We start from the raw sequence: 15510 nt of genomic DNA, 5'->3' as shown, positions 1-15510 counted from the left end.
AAAAGTTACTGTACTGAAGGAAGGTTATGCAATTAACAGTATATTCATTAGGAGTTCATCAGATATCAAACTATGCTTATCTTCAGGATAGTGCTAGAATATCTGATAATTTCCTAGTTATTGCTTAAGTGATAATAGCAAGAAAAAGGAACTGCCACAGAAAAATTTATGTAATAGAGTATACATATCTGTTATCTGCCAGTTTATATATATGTATTATTTTACATCTCAGTTTACAGGCCAAGTACTCTCCTATTGCCTTGGAGATAGAAGTTGTCCCCACATATTTCTTGGCTTCTGTGATTGCTAAATGGGCACTTACTGTGAGGATCATTACAGGGTTTTTTTCATATCTTTTGTTCCCACAACACCCCTTTTACCAAGGTAGCTGGCCAGTGGGTTCATCCCAGTATCGTTCTGGTTGTTTGCTTTAATCTGTTTAGTACTCTCAACTCCAGTCTGTGTGCTGGCCCTGTAAAACAGAGCCACCTTCACAGAGGCATTTCTCTAACTTAAGTGATTTTTGTAATTGCTTTCAGTACTTACAAAATGAGATATTTTTTTTTTTTATCTTCAAGTTCAGACTGACATTGGGTAACTGATTTTCGTTAATTATGTGATATAGTCTGGCGAACTGGTTTTTAAATGTGCTTAAAAACCTAATTTTGAGCATTAATTTGCTTCATAAGCAGTGGAGAAGGCGAGAGCTTAAATGTACCAGAATCTGTATGAAATAAGCCACCTTCTGGAACTTGTTTCTGGATTTGCTGTAATAGGAATGGAACACTCTGTTATGCATAAATAGGTCCTGGTGCTGTGCTGAACTGCTTGTGTAAGAATTTAACAAGTGAGCAAGGTGGTTGTGGCTGGTAGGTTTGTACTAAGCAAAACTATTGCTAGTGAAAAGAATGAATTCTTTTTGGAAGTCAGTTTTTAACAGTTCAGGGTCATGGTGCCACAGATTTTAAGACAGTCGAGAAAACTCTCCGTCATTTGTATCTGTAAACCAAAACCAGTCAAATAACGTTTGATTCAATAAAAAGTAAACGTGTCTCTTGTCTAAAAGTATCTGTGCAAAAGTTGTTCCCAGATGCTTTCAAACTGCTGAGTTACAAATCGCATGGTGAGGTATGATTGATTTATTGTGTGCTGCAATCTGGAGTATTTTATCACTGAATCTTTAGTGAAGAAAGTTGATGTTAATAAAGCTGCAACGTATTCAGACCAAAAGCCTAGGAATAAAGAAAGAAGCATTACTGTATCACTACAGATTGGGAGAATATAGTTATTACTGTGTTTGAGTCGAGAACAGCTCTTTCCGTGGTCTTTGCTAGGTCAGGCCATGAGGGATAGGCTTCGTAAGTCAAGGCTTGAGAGTGGGGTCTGGTGTGCCCATGGGATGGCCAGGTAATGGGAATCAGGCACACAGCTGACGCAGCCAGGCTGGTACCTGACTAGATGACAAAAGACTAGTAATAAGTCACACTTCGGTGGAGGAGGGCTAAGGGAGTTGTTGCCCAGCTGTGCACCTTTGCTGAGCAAGGCCATCGTAGGCCCCGAGAGCTGTATTCAGCAGCGAAATGCATCAATTTGTCAGCTGTGTGGCTGCGTGAGAAAGTTTGAAAGTTGTTCAAAGATCTATTTGCCCGCAAGGCTTCAAAATCACTGGTCTAGGGCAGAGAACAAGCTTTCCTTTCGAAAGTTGCATTTCTCAGGGTTGATTAGCTGACTTCCATTCATACCTAGCTTGTGCCGCCTTAACCTCCTGACTCTCATTTCTTCCTTGACACTCTCCTTTCTTCCCATAGTGTGTCTGTGTTTGAACTTTGCTGGTTCCCAGCTCCATTGCTACCAGTCTGTGATGGGTCAGCTGTTACCTTTGAGTGTTTTATTCTCTGAAGACTTGCCTGAATCAGAATTGCCTTGGAAGCATCATGCATCACTAATCATGGGGGAACACCAGTGGGTCATGATAGATTTTTAAAGTCTCTCCGCAGCCAGACATAGGTTTTCACAGTAGGTACCCCTGGATATAAGCAGAGGTGGCGGATCTATGTTGAGGAGCAGAGCTCAGCTGACAACCTTGCCAAAGATTGGAGTTCAGTTTGGTTTCTGGGCTATAGAAAATGCAAATTCCTTTTATTCCCCCCTCTTTCTTTTTTTTTTTTTTTTTTTTTCCTGACCTCACCCATTACTCTTATTGCAAAAAGGAGGGCAGGCTGAACAGCACTGCAACTGGCAATGTGTGCACAGACTGACAGGGTAATTATTGATGTAGACAGTGGTGGGATGGGGTGGTTGACAGAACAATGTTGTACATCACTCACTTTCAAACTAGCTCTAAAAACAATAGAATTTAAAGAAGATGTTATGTTCAGGATAGAAAAAAGGGGAATATTTTAGCTGACCTTAAACAAAGCCATTACTTTATTGGGTTTTTTTAATCTTCGCTTTTGATTGAGCATGAAAAATGCCTCTCAGAAAAGGGAATATTTAATAGCTTTGCTATTAGAAAACGATCTCTAAAGAAAATTGAGTCTTGGGTTTTGCTAACGGGCCTATGTATTCACTAACTGACAAAGTCAACTGTCAGTTTGAGATCAGCATTGCACATTGCTGCTTTAGGTACACCAAAACCAGGTTCTTTTTTAACTGTTCTTGTTTCTTACTTTGATGTCTAAGTTTTTGCCTGTGTTTATGACTAACATCTTCTCCCCATGCCAAGCTAAAGGCATGATCCCTGAGATCAGACATGCTCATCAGTGAAGAAAAAATTTATAGTTGTGCAAAATGATCTGAAGGACTCTTAACATGGAAACTGAGGTTTTCAGTAGCCAGAATCGTGTCCTAGAGTCACAGCTTCTCTTGAAGACAAGTTCTGCCCTGGCTTAGGAGGGGAGCAGAGAGAAGGGCAAAAAAGGTCTGGTGGTTTCACAGGAAGGGACCATGTTGGGGTTTCAAGGTGGCAGGGTGAAGCGTCCCGCCACTCTGACTCCATGCCTTTTCCTCCTGTGTGGCTCCATGATGGACTTCAGTGGCATTTGTAGCACCAGCCTGTTTGAAGTCTCTGACATTGCACTTTTTTTACCCACAAATACCAACAGAGGCTACTTTTGTGCTTATTTAAATGAGTACTTTGAACTCTTCTGTAAGCAGATATAAGTTAAGGTTTTATCCCTCTTGAGTTTAAAAGGGCTAGTCTACCTTATGTCTGCTGCTGATAAAAGTACAAAACTAAATCTTCTGTATAGCTATTCTCTTAAAAATCACTGTAGCAGTAATATAATTTTGTGACTTAATATAAGAAGTAAATGGCGCAACTGGCAAGGATATATTTTCATTGGTGTCCATATTTAAGGTTGGCCTTCAGGATACTGGCTAGGATGGAGCAGTTGCTGGGCCAATTGTTGGCAAATTCTCAACGTGATCTATGACTTGATTTCTGATTCAGTTGAAGTCAGCAGCAAATTTCTTGGGCCAGGATTTTTCCATGAATGCTTGGACACTTGTACATTTTAAGTCCAGGGTAAATCATGGATTTGTCTCATCCGTAGGGAAGACAATGCAAAGGGCCAAAGTTGGTAGAAGTAGAGGGAAAAGTTGGCAGATGGCATCGGACTTCAGTTTGTCGAAATCCCCTTTTTGGTCCCCAGAACAATGAGGGCTGTGCTTCATAGTGACTAAGCTAGGCACTGGCCTGTCATTACAGGGCTGTGTTACTTTCTTCTCAGCATTAATCTGAGTAAACATTCCTAGTGACCATACGGCTGTGGCGTCAGGAAAGATGTAAAACTCTGTAGGGTTTGGAGATGGCACGTGGTTCACGGTATCTCACATAGCTACACTCAGTATAACAAGGTTTTACTCGGATGGAGTTGGACTACACCAACCTTGTTTCTGTTGTATACCTTTTCTGTCTTGCCACGTGGAGTCCTACCCTTCATGCTCATCTCTGTAACAGGATCAACACCTTCTAGTACCATCATGCCACAAGTAGGTGATGGTCATAGTTGTTTTGTATGTTACTGTTGTCCAGAATCTATATAAAATGATAGTGAGGATTGGAATACCAAGGTTGGGTTATGTTATGTCTCATTCAAGTTTATTAAAGGATTCATGCATCTCTGACCAAATCAATGCTTAGAGACATCTAACTAACATCTAAGAGACATCTAAGTACAACTGATCATAAGAAGCTGAGCTGGATGAGCTAGGTAGATTACAAAGGCCAAGACAGTCCGAGGACTGACCTTGTTGAAGAATTGCTAACCCTCCGTGCGGGGGTGTTAAGTGTCCCCTGGGAAGGGAACTTTTGTAACAAGTTGTTTGGGCATAAAAGCTGCTGAAGGGTATGAGCCTTTACAGTATTTTCTTGAATTGTCATGTGTGTAATAGCAGGTAGTGAAATGTGGTTTGTATGGGAACAGAAAACCCTTATTGTACCATGTAAATCTTTCTCACACTTTAAAACCTGTCGTGATCTCTTCGAAACTGGTCTCTCTGTCTCAACCAGACTTGACACTGGGGGAATGTCACTGTGTATTGTCCAGATACCACTGTCATTTTACAAGTGCTAGATAGTTAAAACAAATAAAAAAAATAAATTTAATGAAGCTCAACAACTATATCCTGACTGTTGTCATCTGATCTTAGTTTTTAAGTTCTGAAACTTTAGAAAGTATGACCATGAGGACAGGTTAAAAACAACTTAAAAGCTTCCTGACTCCTACTGAAAAGTATCGCAAGTTTCCTATAGTTTGAGGCCAAGGACAATTGTGATACCATCCCATTTGACCTCCTGTTTACTATGGACCATTAACATTGACTTGGATTTACCCAAAATGAACCAAGTGACTTGACTTAAAGGACTTCAGTTCTCAGCAGCAGGGCCTGTTGGGCATAACAGGTAGAGAACAAAGTGCCATCAAAACAGTATCTTGCAAAGCTATGAATTTAATTAGGTGAGACGTGCTCAGATGATTGCAGCAAGTGAGCATTTGCTATGTTTACAGAAAGACAAAATCAGCTGAAGTCATGCCAGTCTGACTGAGGGAAGGAAATGCTTTTCTTATCCAAGTTTGGTGGTAGTTTTGATTTTTTAAAGTGGGTGAGTAAGACATAGCAATCAGGAATCTAAGGAAAATAATGTGCTGGAAGGCCAAGAATCCTTTCTGTCCAGCATAATATCTCGAGCTGTGCTCAATATTCAGTATTCTGGGAAAGGCTTAAAAACAAACTGTGAGTGTGCCAGGACAGCTCTGAACTTGGGTTAAAGAATCCCTTCCTGACCCACACAGGTGACTCAAGTTGTGGGACATGAAGCTTAGGTGCTTGTTACTGTAAAACCTGATGCCGTTTGTCTTTTTAGTCTACTGTAGAACTAACTTACCTCTTTACACTGTCCTCAAATACAGTTTGTATTACCTATTAAAACTATTGGCACTACCCCCGAGAATAATTTTCTTTATGGATGTTGTTTGTAGTGTCTGTGTTTGAAACATGCTTTTCCTATAAAAGCTACCTCACTTTTATTCTGACAGTGAGTCTGTATTTCAGTAATTAGGATTAATCCTGGGATTTTGAATTCCTGATTATTTCTCTCTGATCTCAGAGGTGATAATCACCAATGTGACAATCTGCACAAAAGCAAGGTACATGCTGTCTATTTTGGATGTGCTGAACCCTTTGTACACTAAGCTTATTTTCTCCCTTCAGTTTCTAGGTAGAGGAGTTGGAGACTCGTCCAAGAGTCCTAACCCATGCTGTTGTAAAGAAGCCTTTCTTACAAGTACACAAGAATGGATTTACTAAGGGCTGTACTATGCAGTGCAATGGAGTTAAATCTGTGTAAATCCTTTTCCATTCCCCTGGGAACTTCTGAACATAAGTCATCATCAAACAAATCACACCACAGAGTCTAACTTTTATCAGTTGTATCAACTGTTTATGCTGTTTATGATATGATTTCTTGACCTTTATAGTTCAGTTTTCTTAGTACCTTTTCCTGATCTGTCTTTTGAATTGCTTATAGTAATTAACGTTCAATGTTTAAACATAATGACCATAAATTAATTATCCTTCTGTGCAAAAATAATAGATTTTCACTATTTCTCTGCCTTTACATGCTCCCACAAAGATCAATACACATAAGTGTGTACTTACATACTCAAAAATGTTGAGTCAGGTAGCAGCAGTCCGAGCTCCCAGGTCCTGGGAATCGGTGTTGTCAGCATGCCCCAATTCTGACCTGGACAGACCATCCCGTGCTAGCAGATGGATGGCTCAGCTTCTGTGCCTCCTCTGCCAACAAAGGCATCAATTGTGGTGGTGGCTGCGTCTCATTCCACATCTCTGCGTGCTGTAATCTTAACTCACCTAAGCCACTAATCATCACATTCATTTTGGCCTGGGCTGGTTTCAACTAGAAACGTAAAGTTGCCTTTTTCTCAGTGATCTCAAGCGTATGCATAATACAGATGACGAGCAACCCGAATACTGCTGCTGGATGCACTTGGCGCTGGCTTTAGTAGAATTTGCAAGTCCACGTAAAGCTTGCTATCTCAGCAGGCTGGTGCTCGCACCATGTTGCTTTACGTGACACAAGGGGAAGTTCACTGCAGAATCCTGACCTTTTCGCAAAGAATTCTTTGATTAACATTCCCCATATAACATGTTCTGTCTTTGTGTATTGCTAACACATAAATCCAGATGCAGGCACCCAGCAAAGCTGTGGGCTCAGGGGAGTTCCTGTGCAGTCACACTGTCTGTGCTTTGTACGCTAATGCCAAAGAAGTTCCGGAGATGCATCTACCATGGATGTTGCTGGCCTCGCGCAAACACTTCTCACTGTAAATGAGGCTCTCGTTTGGTATTGTTTGGTTTGGCACAAGGGGGAGATAAGGGGGATTAACTAAAGATAACAAATATGATTACATAATGCTCTTTAGCAGAAAATCTGTTGTCTTGCAGGGTTAAGTGAAGTAAACTAAGGCAACAGCAACCCGTCCTGAGCTACGGAGTGAACTAGTGGGTGAATAGGGTAGAAGTCAGTGTTCCTAGGACCCACGGTGAGGTGAGAAAAGAGGCAAGGGAAGAAAAATGCCAGTGCAGACACACCTTTAGCTGTGATAGTCATTTTAAGTCACAAGATGGACTTTGAAATTTTTTTTTATGCTCCCCTAAATACTTCAATGGGAAAGTATCAGATGTAGGTCAATAGTGAGTGTAGACTGGTGTATACATTCATATATCTCTCTCCATATACATATACACATATACATAAAAAAACCAACTATATATGCAGACTTCTGACTGAGATGTTTTTCTGAATCACAAATCTCCAGGAACTGGGAATGCTGAGTTCTGAATTTCCCTAAGCAATCTCTACCTGCCAGCTCCCTTCCTCTCTTCTGAACAGTTGCTTGTTTAACAATTGTGCTTGTTTTGGTTGGAAACATACTAGTACTGTCGTGTACATGGGCAGGTATGAACATTTATTTTGTTCTTCGTACATCTCTGAGATAGGACTGCCAGCAATGACAAAAGATTTAAGGGCCGTATTTGAGGAGGGGACGTCCTTGTTAAAAACCATTCCTTTAAAAATAAATCATTGCTGGAGGAAAGAGGGAGGTAGGAATATTAAGTTTCATGATAAAGGTGGTAGTGGAAGTCTTCCAGGAACAATTTATTGGCATGTCAGAAATGAATTAAACCATTTTAGTGTGGTATTTTCTCTGTTGCAGAATGAAATTTTGGGTTGGGATTTTTCTTCTGTAGAACCTGGGAAAAACACGGGGGGGCAGTCTGGAGAGGATGGGGAGTTATTTCAGCAAATATAGAGAGACTGTTCAGACCTGTAAGATGATGTATTTCCACAAAGGGCGTTCTTTTCAATCTGCTGATGAAAAGTCTTGTGGGTTTCCCACCAGTAGAAGCCACTTAATTACATTTTGTGTATGCTCTTAGAGTACCTGTTTGGTGAGAACCTGACAAATGGTCTTCTGAAAGTAAATCAATTCTGTTTTCTTGGGCTTTCTTGAATATACATGATGTCCGGAGCCTGAAAAGCACAGCAGTGGCACAAGAGGAAGCAAACAGTGGGGCGCCAGTTAGGCTCTATGGTTCTCTGAAAGACTTTGTAGCCTCCTGTAAAGAAAAAGAAGAATGTGCCATTGGCGGTAGTGAGTAAATGGAACCTTCTTGTCTTCTTTGCTCTTGTCTCCTTATAAATAAACCATTGTTGTCCATCCTTGGCATTTGCAGTTCATTGTGATAAATTGGTCTTGATGTGTCTGACATTTCAACCAAGTTGTTTAATGGTGCTTTTCTGAAAAGGCAGATCTTGCTATAACTTGCATTGGTCCTGAATATAACCAGGGTAAGAGCACTCACCATCACGTACAGCACTAACCCTTTCCTTTCTGGGTAGATGAAGAGGAAAGCAGGAAGTAAACATTTTGGTCACGTCAGCCCAAGAGGCCTGGGTTTGTGTAAGCAGTGTGCAGAAATGTTAAGTCTGGATTGCAATTGCTAAAAGCTCATTTCATAGCATGGACAGCAATGTTGAGTTCACTTGCACTGCTGGAAGCATCTCTGGGGAGTGGGGAGAAAAAAATCCCAACTTGCTGAAATAACGCAGAAGTATTTTCATCAAAATTTTGCTTTGAGTTTTATGCAAGATCCCCCTATCTGTTATCTGCCAGGATTTACAAGTTGTTGGCTATCATGCAACGATTGCTTGGGTGCAGAAACCACAGGAACACAGAGATTTGATGAATTGTGACCAACGGCAGCTTCTGGTGCTGCCTCCCTGCAACTTCAAGCTTTGATTTACATTTTTTAAATGTCTGTAATTACTCTGTCAGAAAGGTGATTAACATAACAGAGATTTTTTTTCCGTAAATAGGAACATTCTGTCCATACCTTTCCAAACCTTTCAGCTTCCCAGAGCTATTAACTGTCTGCACACAGCGGCCAAGCAAAAGTAATAACAAATACTTTATACTAATAATACCAATAAATAACCTTTTTGCTGGTTAATGATCCCGGTGTGTTATGATACCATTTTATAATTATATCTCACCTTCAAAATCAGGAGTGTGGAAAGTGTTCTCACCTGTCTTGACCCACTTAGTTCTCAATGGAGTTTTACTACAAGGATGAAAAAGCTGGTCCTACTTGGCATTAAAACAAATTTTCCTTTCCATCACCACAGCAAGAAGAACTAGAACAATTTTTTGGGATGTGGACCAATAACCTGATTAACAAATGTCTTCAAGACTTTCTCTGGTCTCCCAGTTTTCCTTGTTCTTGAACGTGCTGCACCAACGCAGACAGGAGACAAACTTTCAAAGTGCAAAAACATGGAAAGCCATTTGGAGTAGTAAATCTAGTGAGGAAATATATTTTTATCCTATGTATTCTAAGCATGTAAAAACATGTTAGAGCACAGGGTGGCCTAGAAGGAAACCTCATCACAGGGGCCAACCTGGCATTGAATGGAGGGGAGAAGATGGTCTCAGCAGGGTGCGAGTGTTCTGTCTCGAACAGCCATGTGCAGGGTGGGGGGAGCAGAGACCTCCTTGCCCCAGCAACAAACCCCATCTGCCTGGTCCTCTGAATCAGCTCCTCAGCAGCAGGGCTGTGGTGGTGAAGCCATTTGGGAGGGAGCAGCTGGGTTTCGGTGGCCATGGAGCGGTGCACCTCAGAGCTGAGAGGCTTTAGAGGCTTTGGTGGAGGAATGCAAAGCCCAGGCAGCTGCTGGAGACCCCAGCCACGCTATCCCTCTGTATGGTATTTGTGATAAAAAGCTGTTTTCACCGACACTGCTTGGCAGGTCCCTCAGAAGACAAGGCAGCCCTGCTGCTGGGGTTGGGATCCCTTCCCAGCAGCCAGGCGTTGTTCCCCTCTCACCTCCCCAGGCCTCCTGTGCTGCCTGTGGCCATCCCTGTCTCCTTCCCAGAAGTTGCTGTCTTCTCCTCAGAATTGCCATCTAGGCACGTGAGGGCTGGGTAAGGCTGGCAGAAGCAGCATTTTTGGGGTGCAAGCCCTCTGTGCTGAGGGGCTGGGGTGCTTCTGGGCCAAATGGAATATTTTAGCTCCATTTTTTCTTGTTTGAGGGGGCTGCTGGTTGCCAATAAACTGTCACCGAATTTGTTTTTCCTTCTGTATCCATGAATTATTTGGGCATGTTTAAGGATGGTGGACCCTGGAGTACAGCTCTGGGATGATATCTGGAGTGGCTCAGCTGCGGTGAGGCATGCCAGCTTCCTCCAGGGCGAGGGCAAGCACCTTGTTGTGACACCATTTTGCACAGTTGGCAAGTGACCCGGTTTTCAGACGTGCTGTCTGACTTGTGTGGAAGGACGCGAGTGCTCAGCGCCGCCGAGCGTCCCTGCAGTCGTGCATTATAAACCAGCAGCTTAGAGAGACCAGGGCTGAGCGGCAAATCCAGGACACGGGTCCTGGCCTGTGGCAGGGCACCGATCTGGGCTGGCAGATCCCTTTCCAATGTCAGGTGATTTTTATTACTGACCGGCTGGTAAATATTGAAAAAGCCTATGTAAGGATCCCTTTTTACCCCCCCACTCTGTAGATCGTGCAACATTCATAAATGTTATTTAGGTATGCAGTGAGCAAATTTCAACGAAAGTGCTGTCTTGCCTCAGGGTCATAAAACTTCATTACGTTCGTTATTAACTGTCTGTCTGTGGCAGGACCTAATTTGTCTTGATATATTGGTTGCCCACAGCTTCTAGAAACTGCTTCTTAGAGCACTTCAAGGTGCTAAGACCAAGGAATCCTTGGATTAAATGGCTCTGCTTTCTAAGTGGCTGATTGACGCTTTGGGGCTGTAAGATGCCCCGCTCTGGCCTTCTTGTGCAGGTGGAAAGGGAGAGGTATAATTTTCATCCTCTTTTGCTCAGCACTTGGGAAGCTGATTGACTTTGCATAAATACCTTTACCAGGGCAGGGTAATGTGAAAGTTTTAATTCAGAATTCGGGTTTCTCCCTTTTCAGTAGACCTGCAGCCATATATAGCATTATCATCATTAATACCAATGGAAGAACTATTTGAAAACATACAGGGTTTTTTTAAGAGATAAATTGGTCTGTTTAATAAGCAAATCCTGAGAAACTGGATGATGATTCCAGAATACTAAACAATTGTATAAACCGTGGAACATTATGCATTTGATCAGCCTTGTCACAATAAATGTAGATCTGTTGCTCTTTACACTAGTATGAAAAAAAAAAAAAGGAATTTTGGCAATGCAAAATAGTTATAAGAGAACGAGCTTCACAGCTTACTTGGTTCCAGATAAATTTTGCAGATTTTTTTTTTCGTATTCTTGCACGTACTGACTGGGGTTTTTGCTTCTGCAGGTCGTCCCATGTCTCCATGTCTTAGATCATACTTGCCTTTAATTTTTAATATGTGTGAGTTTGTGCTTGTGCTTTCTGCTTTTTCACCAAGTTTACTGACCATAATTTGCCTAGATCATTACATTTAGAAAATGCCTTGCAATACCAAACATGTAAGTAAACCCTTATACTAAAATTGGGCAATTCATATTTCCTGGCTTGGTTTGGGGTAGTATTTTCAGAGTAGTTTGTCCAGTACTAGTGCTGCTGTGTGCAGGGTGCTAGTGTTTTAATGATAGCAAAAGCGTGGTGTATGGGGGTTTGAGGCAGTCGCAAACAGGCCGTGCTGTTGCTGTACTGAGCATTGCTGAGTATTCCCGTCCTTCTGCCAGTCCTTCAACCAGCCCTAGGTTCTTAGTTGAAATCTCTGTTGATCTATTCAAGCAACTCTGCCAGTTCATTGTCATTGAATTAAGCTTCAGAATAAGACTGAGGGATGGTATTTGTTTTATTTGCATATGCCTGTACAGTTATGTCCCTGGAAGGGATTGGCTGGGTCAGGCACAGGCTGGAAGGACATGAGGGTCCTTGTTTCTGGGGAAGCCGGTGCAAGGAGACCTGATTCAAAAGGCAGCAGCATGTTGCAGAGAGGAAAGTGGCAGCACAAAGCTGGGCACTTCTAGCCCATGCACAGGTGAGATGGCAAGGAGAAGGTGGGAAAGGGCCACCAGGCCCCAAGTGTGCGTAAAGAGCCACAGGGCCTGTGCACAGTTTGCTGCGACTTGGCATCACTGGGATGGCCAGAAACGAGAGCCTGCCTGCAAGAAAATGCTAGGTAGGAGAATTTGCATACGAATCTGACTTCTGTTCCTCTCCCCTAATTCCTTTGAGTTTAAAGTTCAGTTTCTGGGATTTTGTTGAAATAAACAGTGGCACTTTTTTGCACCCCCCTCTTTTTTTTTTTATTTTTTTCATATAAAAGCGTTGTGATCTCTTTTGGGGAACACATACAGAACATGTAAGCAGCCATACCTCAAAATCAGTGTTGACTTGGGATTTCATTACAATATGTCTCAGGATTGAGCCATACAAAATAAAAGTAACTTTAAAAGCGCAAACAATGTTAGCAATGTCTAGAATTATGTTTAACTTGAGGTTTTTTTCTTTATTTTATTTTTCCAGCCAAGCAAGTATGTCCAGCTGAAAAAATTAGCTGCGGAGATTTAAGCAACAAGTGTATCCCGTCGTCCTGGAGATGTGATGGGCAGAAGGATTGTGAAAGTGGTATTGATGAGGCTGGTTGCACTCCTGGTGAGTTAGACTAATACTTTAATATGTATGCAACATCTCCCTTTAGGACTATAAAAGTCCTAGAGTGACTATTACAAATTGCATGTAAAGGGATGACTTTTCCTGCCAACAAATTCATCCACTCTACATTTGCAATGCTAAGCAGTGAATTTGGGAAAAAGAGAGGAAAGAAGGATTCTCCAGTTGGAGCTGCCTGGAGAATATGAAGTGAGCTCTGTGCAGAATTAAGTATTCTTTTACTACTGTTGCAGAATATATTTAGTCAGTTTGGAACATGATTATCGGGGTTAATATCCAGATGATACAGAGAAGACTTAAATAACAACGTTCAAACCTTCCTCTGTGGTGAGCATCTTGCTGCCATGTCCTTCCTCCTGCAGAGCATAGCCCTATAGGCTTAAGTTAGCTTCTGCTGGAATATAATAGATAGGCCTGGACACTTCGTCATTAATAGCTTGTTGGTTTCACTGGACAGAGAGAGAATGATATACTATTTACTGTAACTGTTTTAAATTCAGTCCCTAAATGGCCATTGCCTTTTATTAGGCCTTTCTCTGCTGAATGAAAGAGCTCTTTAACAGCGTTTTCCCTCTGTGAAAACTCCTACACTGTGTGTAATCAAGCCATTTCTCAAACTGTCTTTTTGATAGACTAAACATATTTAGTTCTTTATGCTTCTTGTTGTCAAATTTTTTTTTTGAATGAATGCTTGACTCATTTTTGTGGCTCCCTTCAGTATCCCAGCTGATTTTCTTTCTTTTTATACAGACCACCAGAACTTAGGGAATATCAGTCTTACCAGTCTGTGCAAACGTAAAATCACCTTTCTAATACTGTTCTTATATAACTCTGGTGTTATTAAATTCTTCGTGTGCAAATGGTCCCAGGCTATTAAGACGCTATCTCATGCTCTGTAGTTATTCACCCATCCATCAATATTTCTGGTGTTGATTTCTGCTTATTTTTACTTTCAGATTACTGATAAAAGGCCTGAATGATTACATGCAAGCACATATTGATGTTTCTTCATTTGAAAACCAAATTTTAGACTCTAATACCCGGCCAGTTCATAATCCACATTATATCTTTTCATTGAAGTTGTGTAATGAAATATGGTTTATGTGAACATTTTGTGGTTCTGAGTAAAACACTGTGGATAAATTTATTTCTTTGCAGTCAGCTTTATCAAACAAAATCCTACCACCGATCTTACTGTCTGAGCAACCCGTTCCAGTGTTTAGCCACTCATAAATTTTTTTTCTTTGTCCTTTTTTACTTTTTTCCTTGTCATAACTCGTGCCCATGGCTACTTCTCCTTTTGCTGTGCACTTCTGAGAAGAATTGGCCTCCAGCTTTGCTGTATCACTCCTTTAGACATTGGAAAATTGCACTAAGATCTCCCTCTAACCTTCTCCAGGTTAAGCAAACCCATTTCCCTCAGCCCCTCCTCGTATATCATGTGCTCCAGCACCATAACCATCTTGATGGACTTCCACTGGACCCTCTCCAGGTTGCAAATGCCTTTCCTGTACTGTCAGGGTGGCACAAAGCAGGACATATTTCAGACAGTATTTCAGATGTGACCTAACAAGTACCAGCTGGAGGAGAATAACCACTTTCCTCAACCTGATGGCCTCACTCTTGCTGATGAAACCCAGCGTGAGGTTTGTTATGTACGAAGCTCGTTATGAAGGTTCAATGCGACTCACTAAGTCAGTTAACTACAGATTAGACAAAAAGTTTTTCAAAGTATCTCCATTCCATATTGTACATGACTCAGAGGTCCAGAGGTAATGGTAACCGGTTATTGTGCTTGTGCTGAGCCTGTACAGCATAGTTCCAGTTGAGTTGGCTCACATGGAAAAGGCATAGATTGCTTTACGTTGCCTTCTATTTCTTGTGGAATTAAGTGCATGTGCATGGACAATTCCTAAGTAATAAATTACTATGATGTGGTAAGTTGGTTATGTGCTTAAACCTCTGCTCCTGTGTCATTTAAGCTAATGATATTTTGGCAGTTTTCAAAAGTCTTTTATTTGATGATCTTTGAAGTCCCTTTCAACTCAAACCATTCTGTGATTCTATAAACTCTTGGTGTTCTCTGTATAGCGTATGCGTTTATTTCCTTCGAATGGCAGGCTTGAATTCTGAACAAGTTCAGAAGAGAATTGTAACTGCTACTGAAAAATTATTCTTTTCCCAATAAGAGTTAGTGACGTTAAAACCATTTTTACACTGGAGGCTGCCTCCACTAATTTAATGCTGCTGCTGCTTCGACCAGTAGGAGTTGTCTTATGGAGTCTTTTATTTATAATAAAAATCTACTGAAATTGCTTTGAACTTCTTTTTTTCAAGGCTCTAGGTAACCACCAAAATAAATGTAAATATGTTCTGAATGCCATACAATTTCCGCATAATGATGCTATTAATGGATTTAGAAATAGACGATTGTTTCCCTTCTGGATGTTTCAGCATCTCTAGTCTTGCTTATCCTCCACAGGTTTAGTGCACATGCAGGTTCTTAAAATGGAAATTTAATCCAAGGACAAATTACCATCTTTTGATGGTTGTTGGGTAACTCATGTGAAATGAATTAGTGCACTTTCATTAGTTCCTTATGGTTGAGTGTTGTCCCCATGTAGGCTGCCACCTTGATGGGTGCAGATTGGCAGTCTCTGCCAAGGGGTCGCTGCTGGGTCTGGATGTGGGATGGGCCGAGCTTTGACCAGGGGACCAGGCAGAAGGGCACTGACAGACAAACTTGGAGCTTCCTGGGTGGATGCAAACATCAGAAGCTTTCAGTCCTAGGATCTGTCAACTCAGCACCTTTCAGAG

General features: G+C 41.5%; 1 protein-coding gene across 2 annotated transcripts in view; it reads left to right on the top strand.

Moving 5' to 3' along the window:
* Positions 1 to 15510, top strand: part of LRP8 (LDL receptor related protein 8) — a 189385-nt gene that overhangs the window by 132681 nt on the left and 41194 nt on the right. For both annotated transcript variants that reach the window (XM_054211318.1, XM_054211317.1), the window contains exon 4: positions 12547 to 12675. In XM_054211318.1, coding sequence (XP_054067293.1) covers positions 12547 to 12675 — 129 coding nt within the window. The remainder of the gene's footprint in view (positions 1 to 12546; positions 12676 to 15510) is intronic.

Source organism: Rissa tridactyla, chromosome 8, assembly GCF_028500815.1.
Source record: "Rissa tridactyla isolate bRisTri1 chromosome 8, bRisTri1.patW.cur.20221130, whole genome shotgun sequence".
Classification (NCBI taxonomy): Eukaryota; Metazoa; Chordata; class Aves; order Charadriiformes; family Laridae; genus Rissa; species Rissa tridactyla.
The sequence above is the reverse complement of the archived record's forward strand: the minus strand, read 5'-3'. Positions and strand labels throughout refer to the sequence as shown.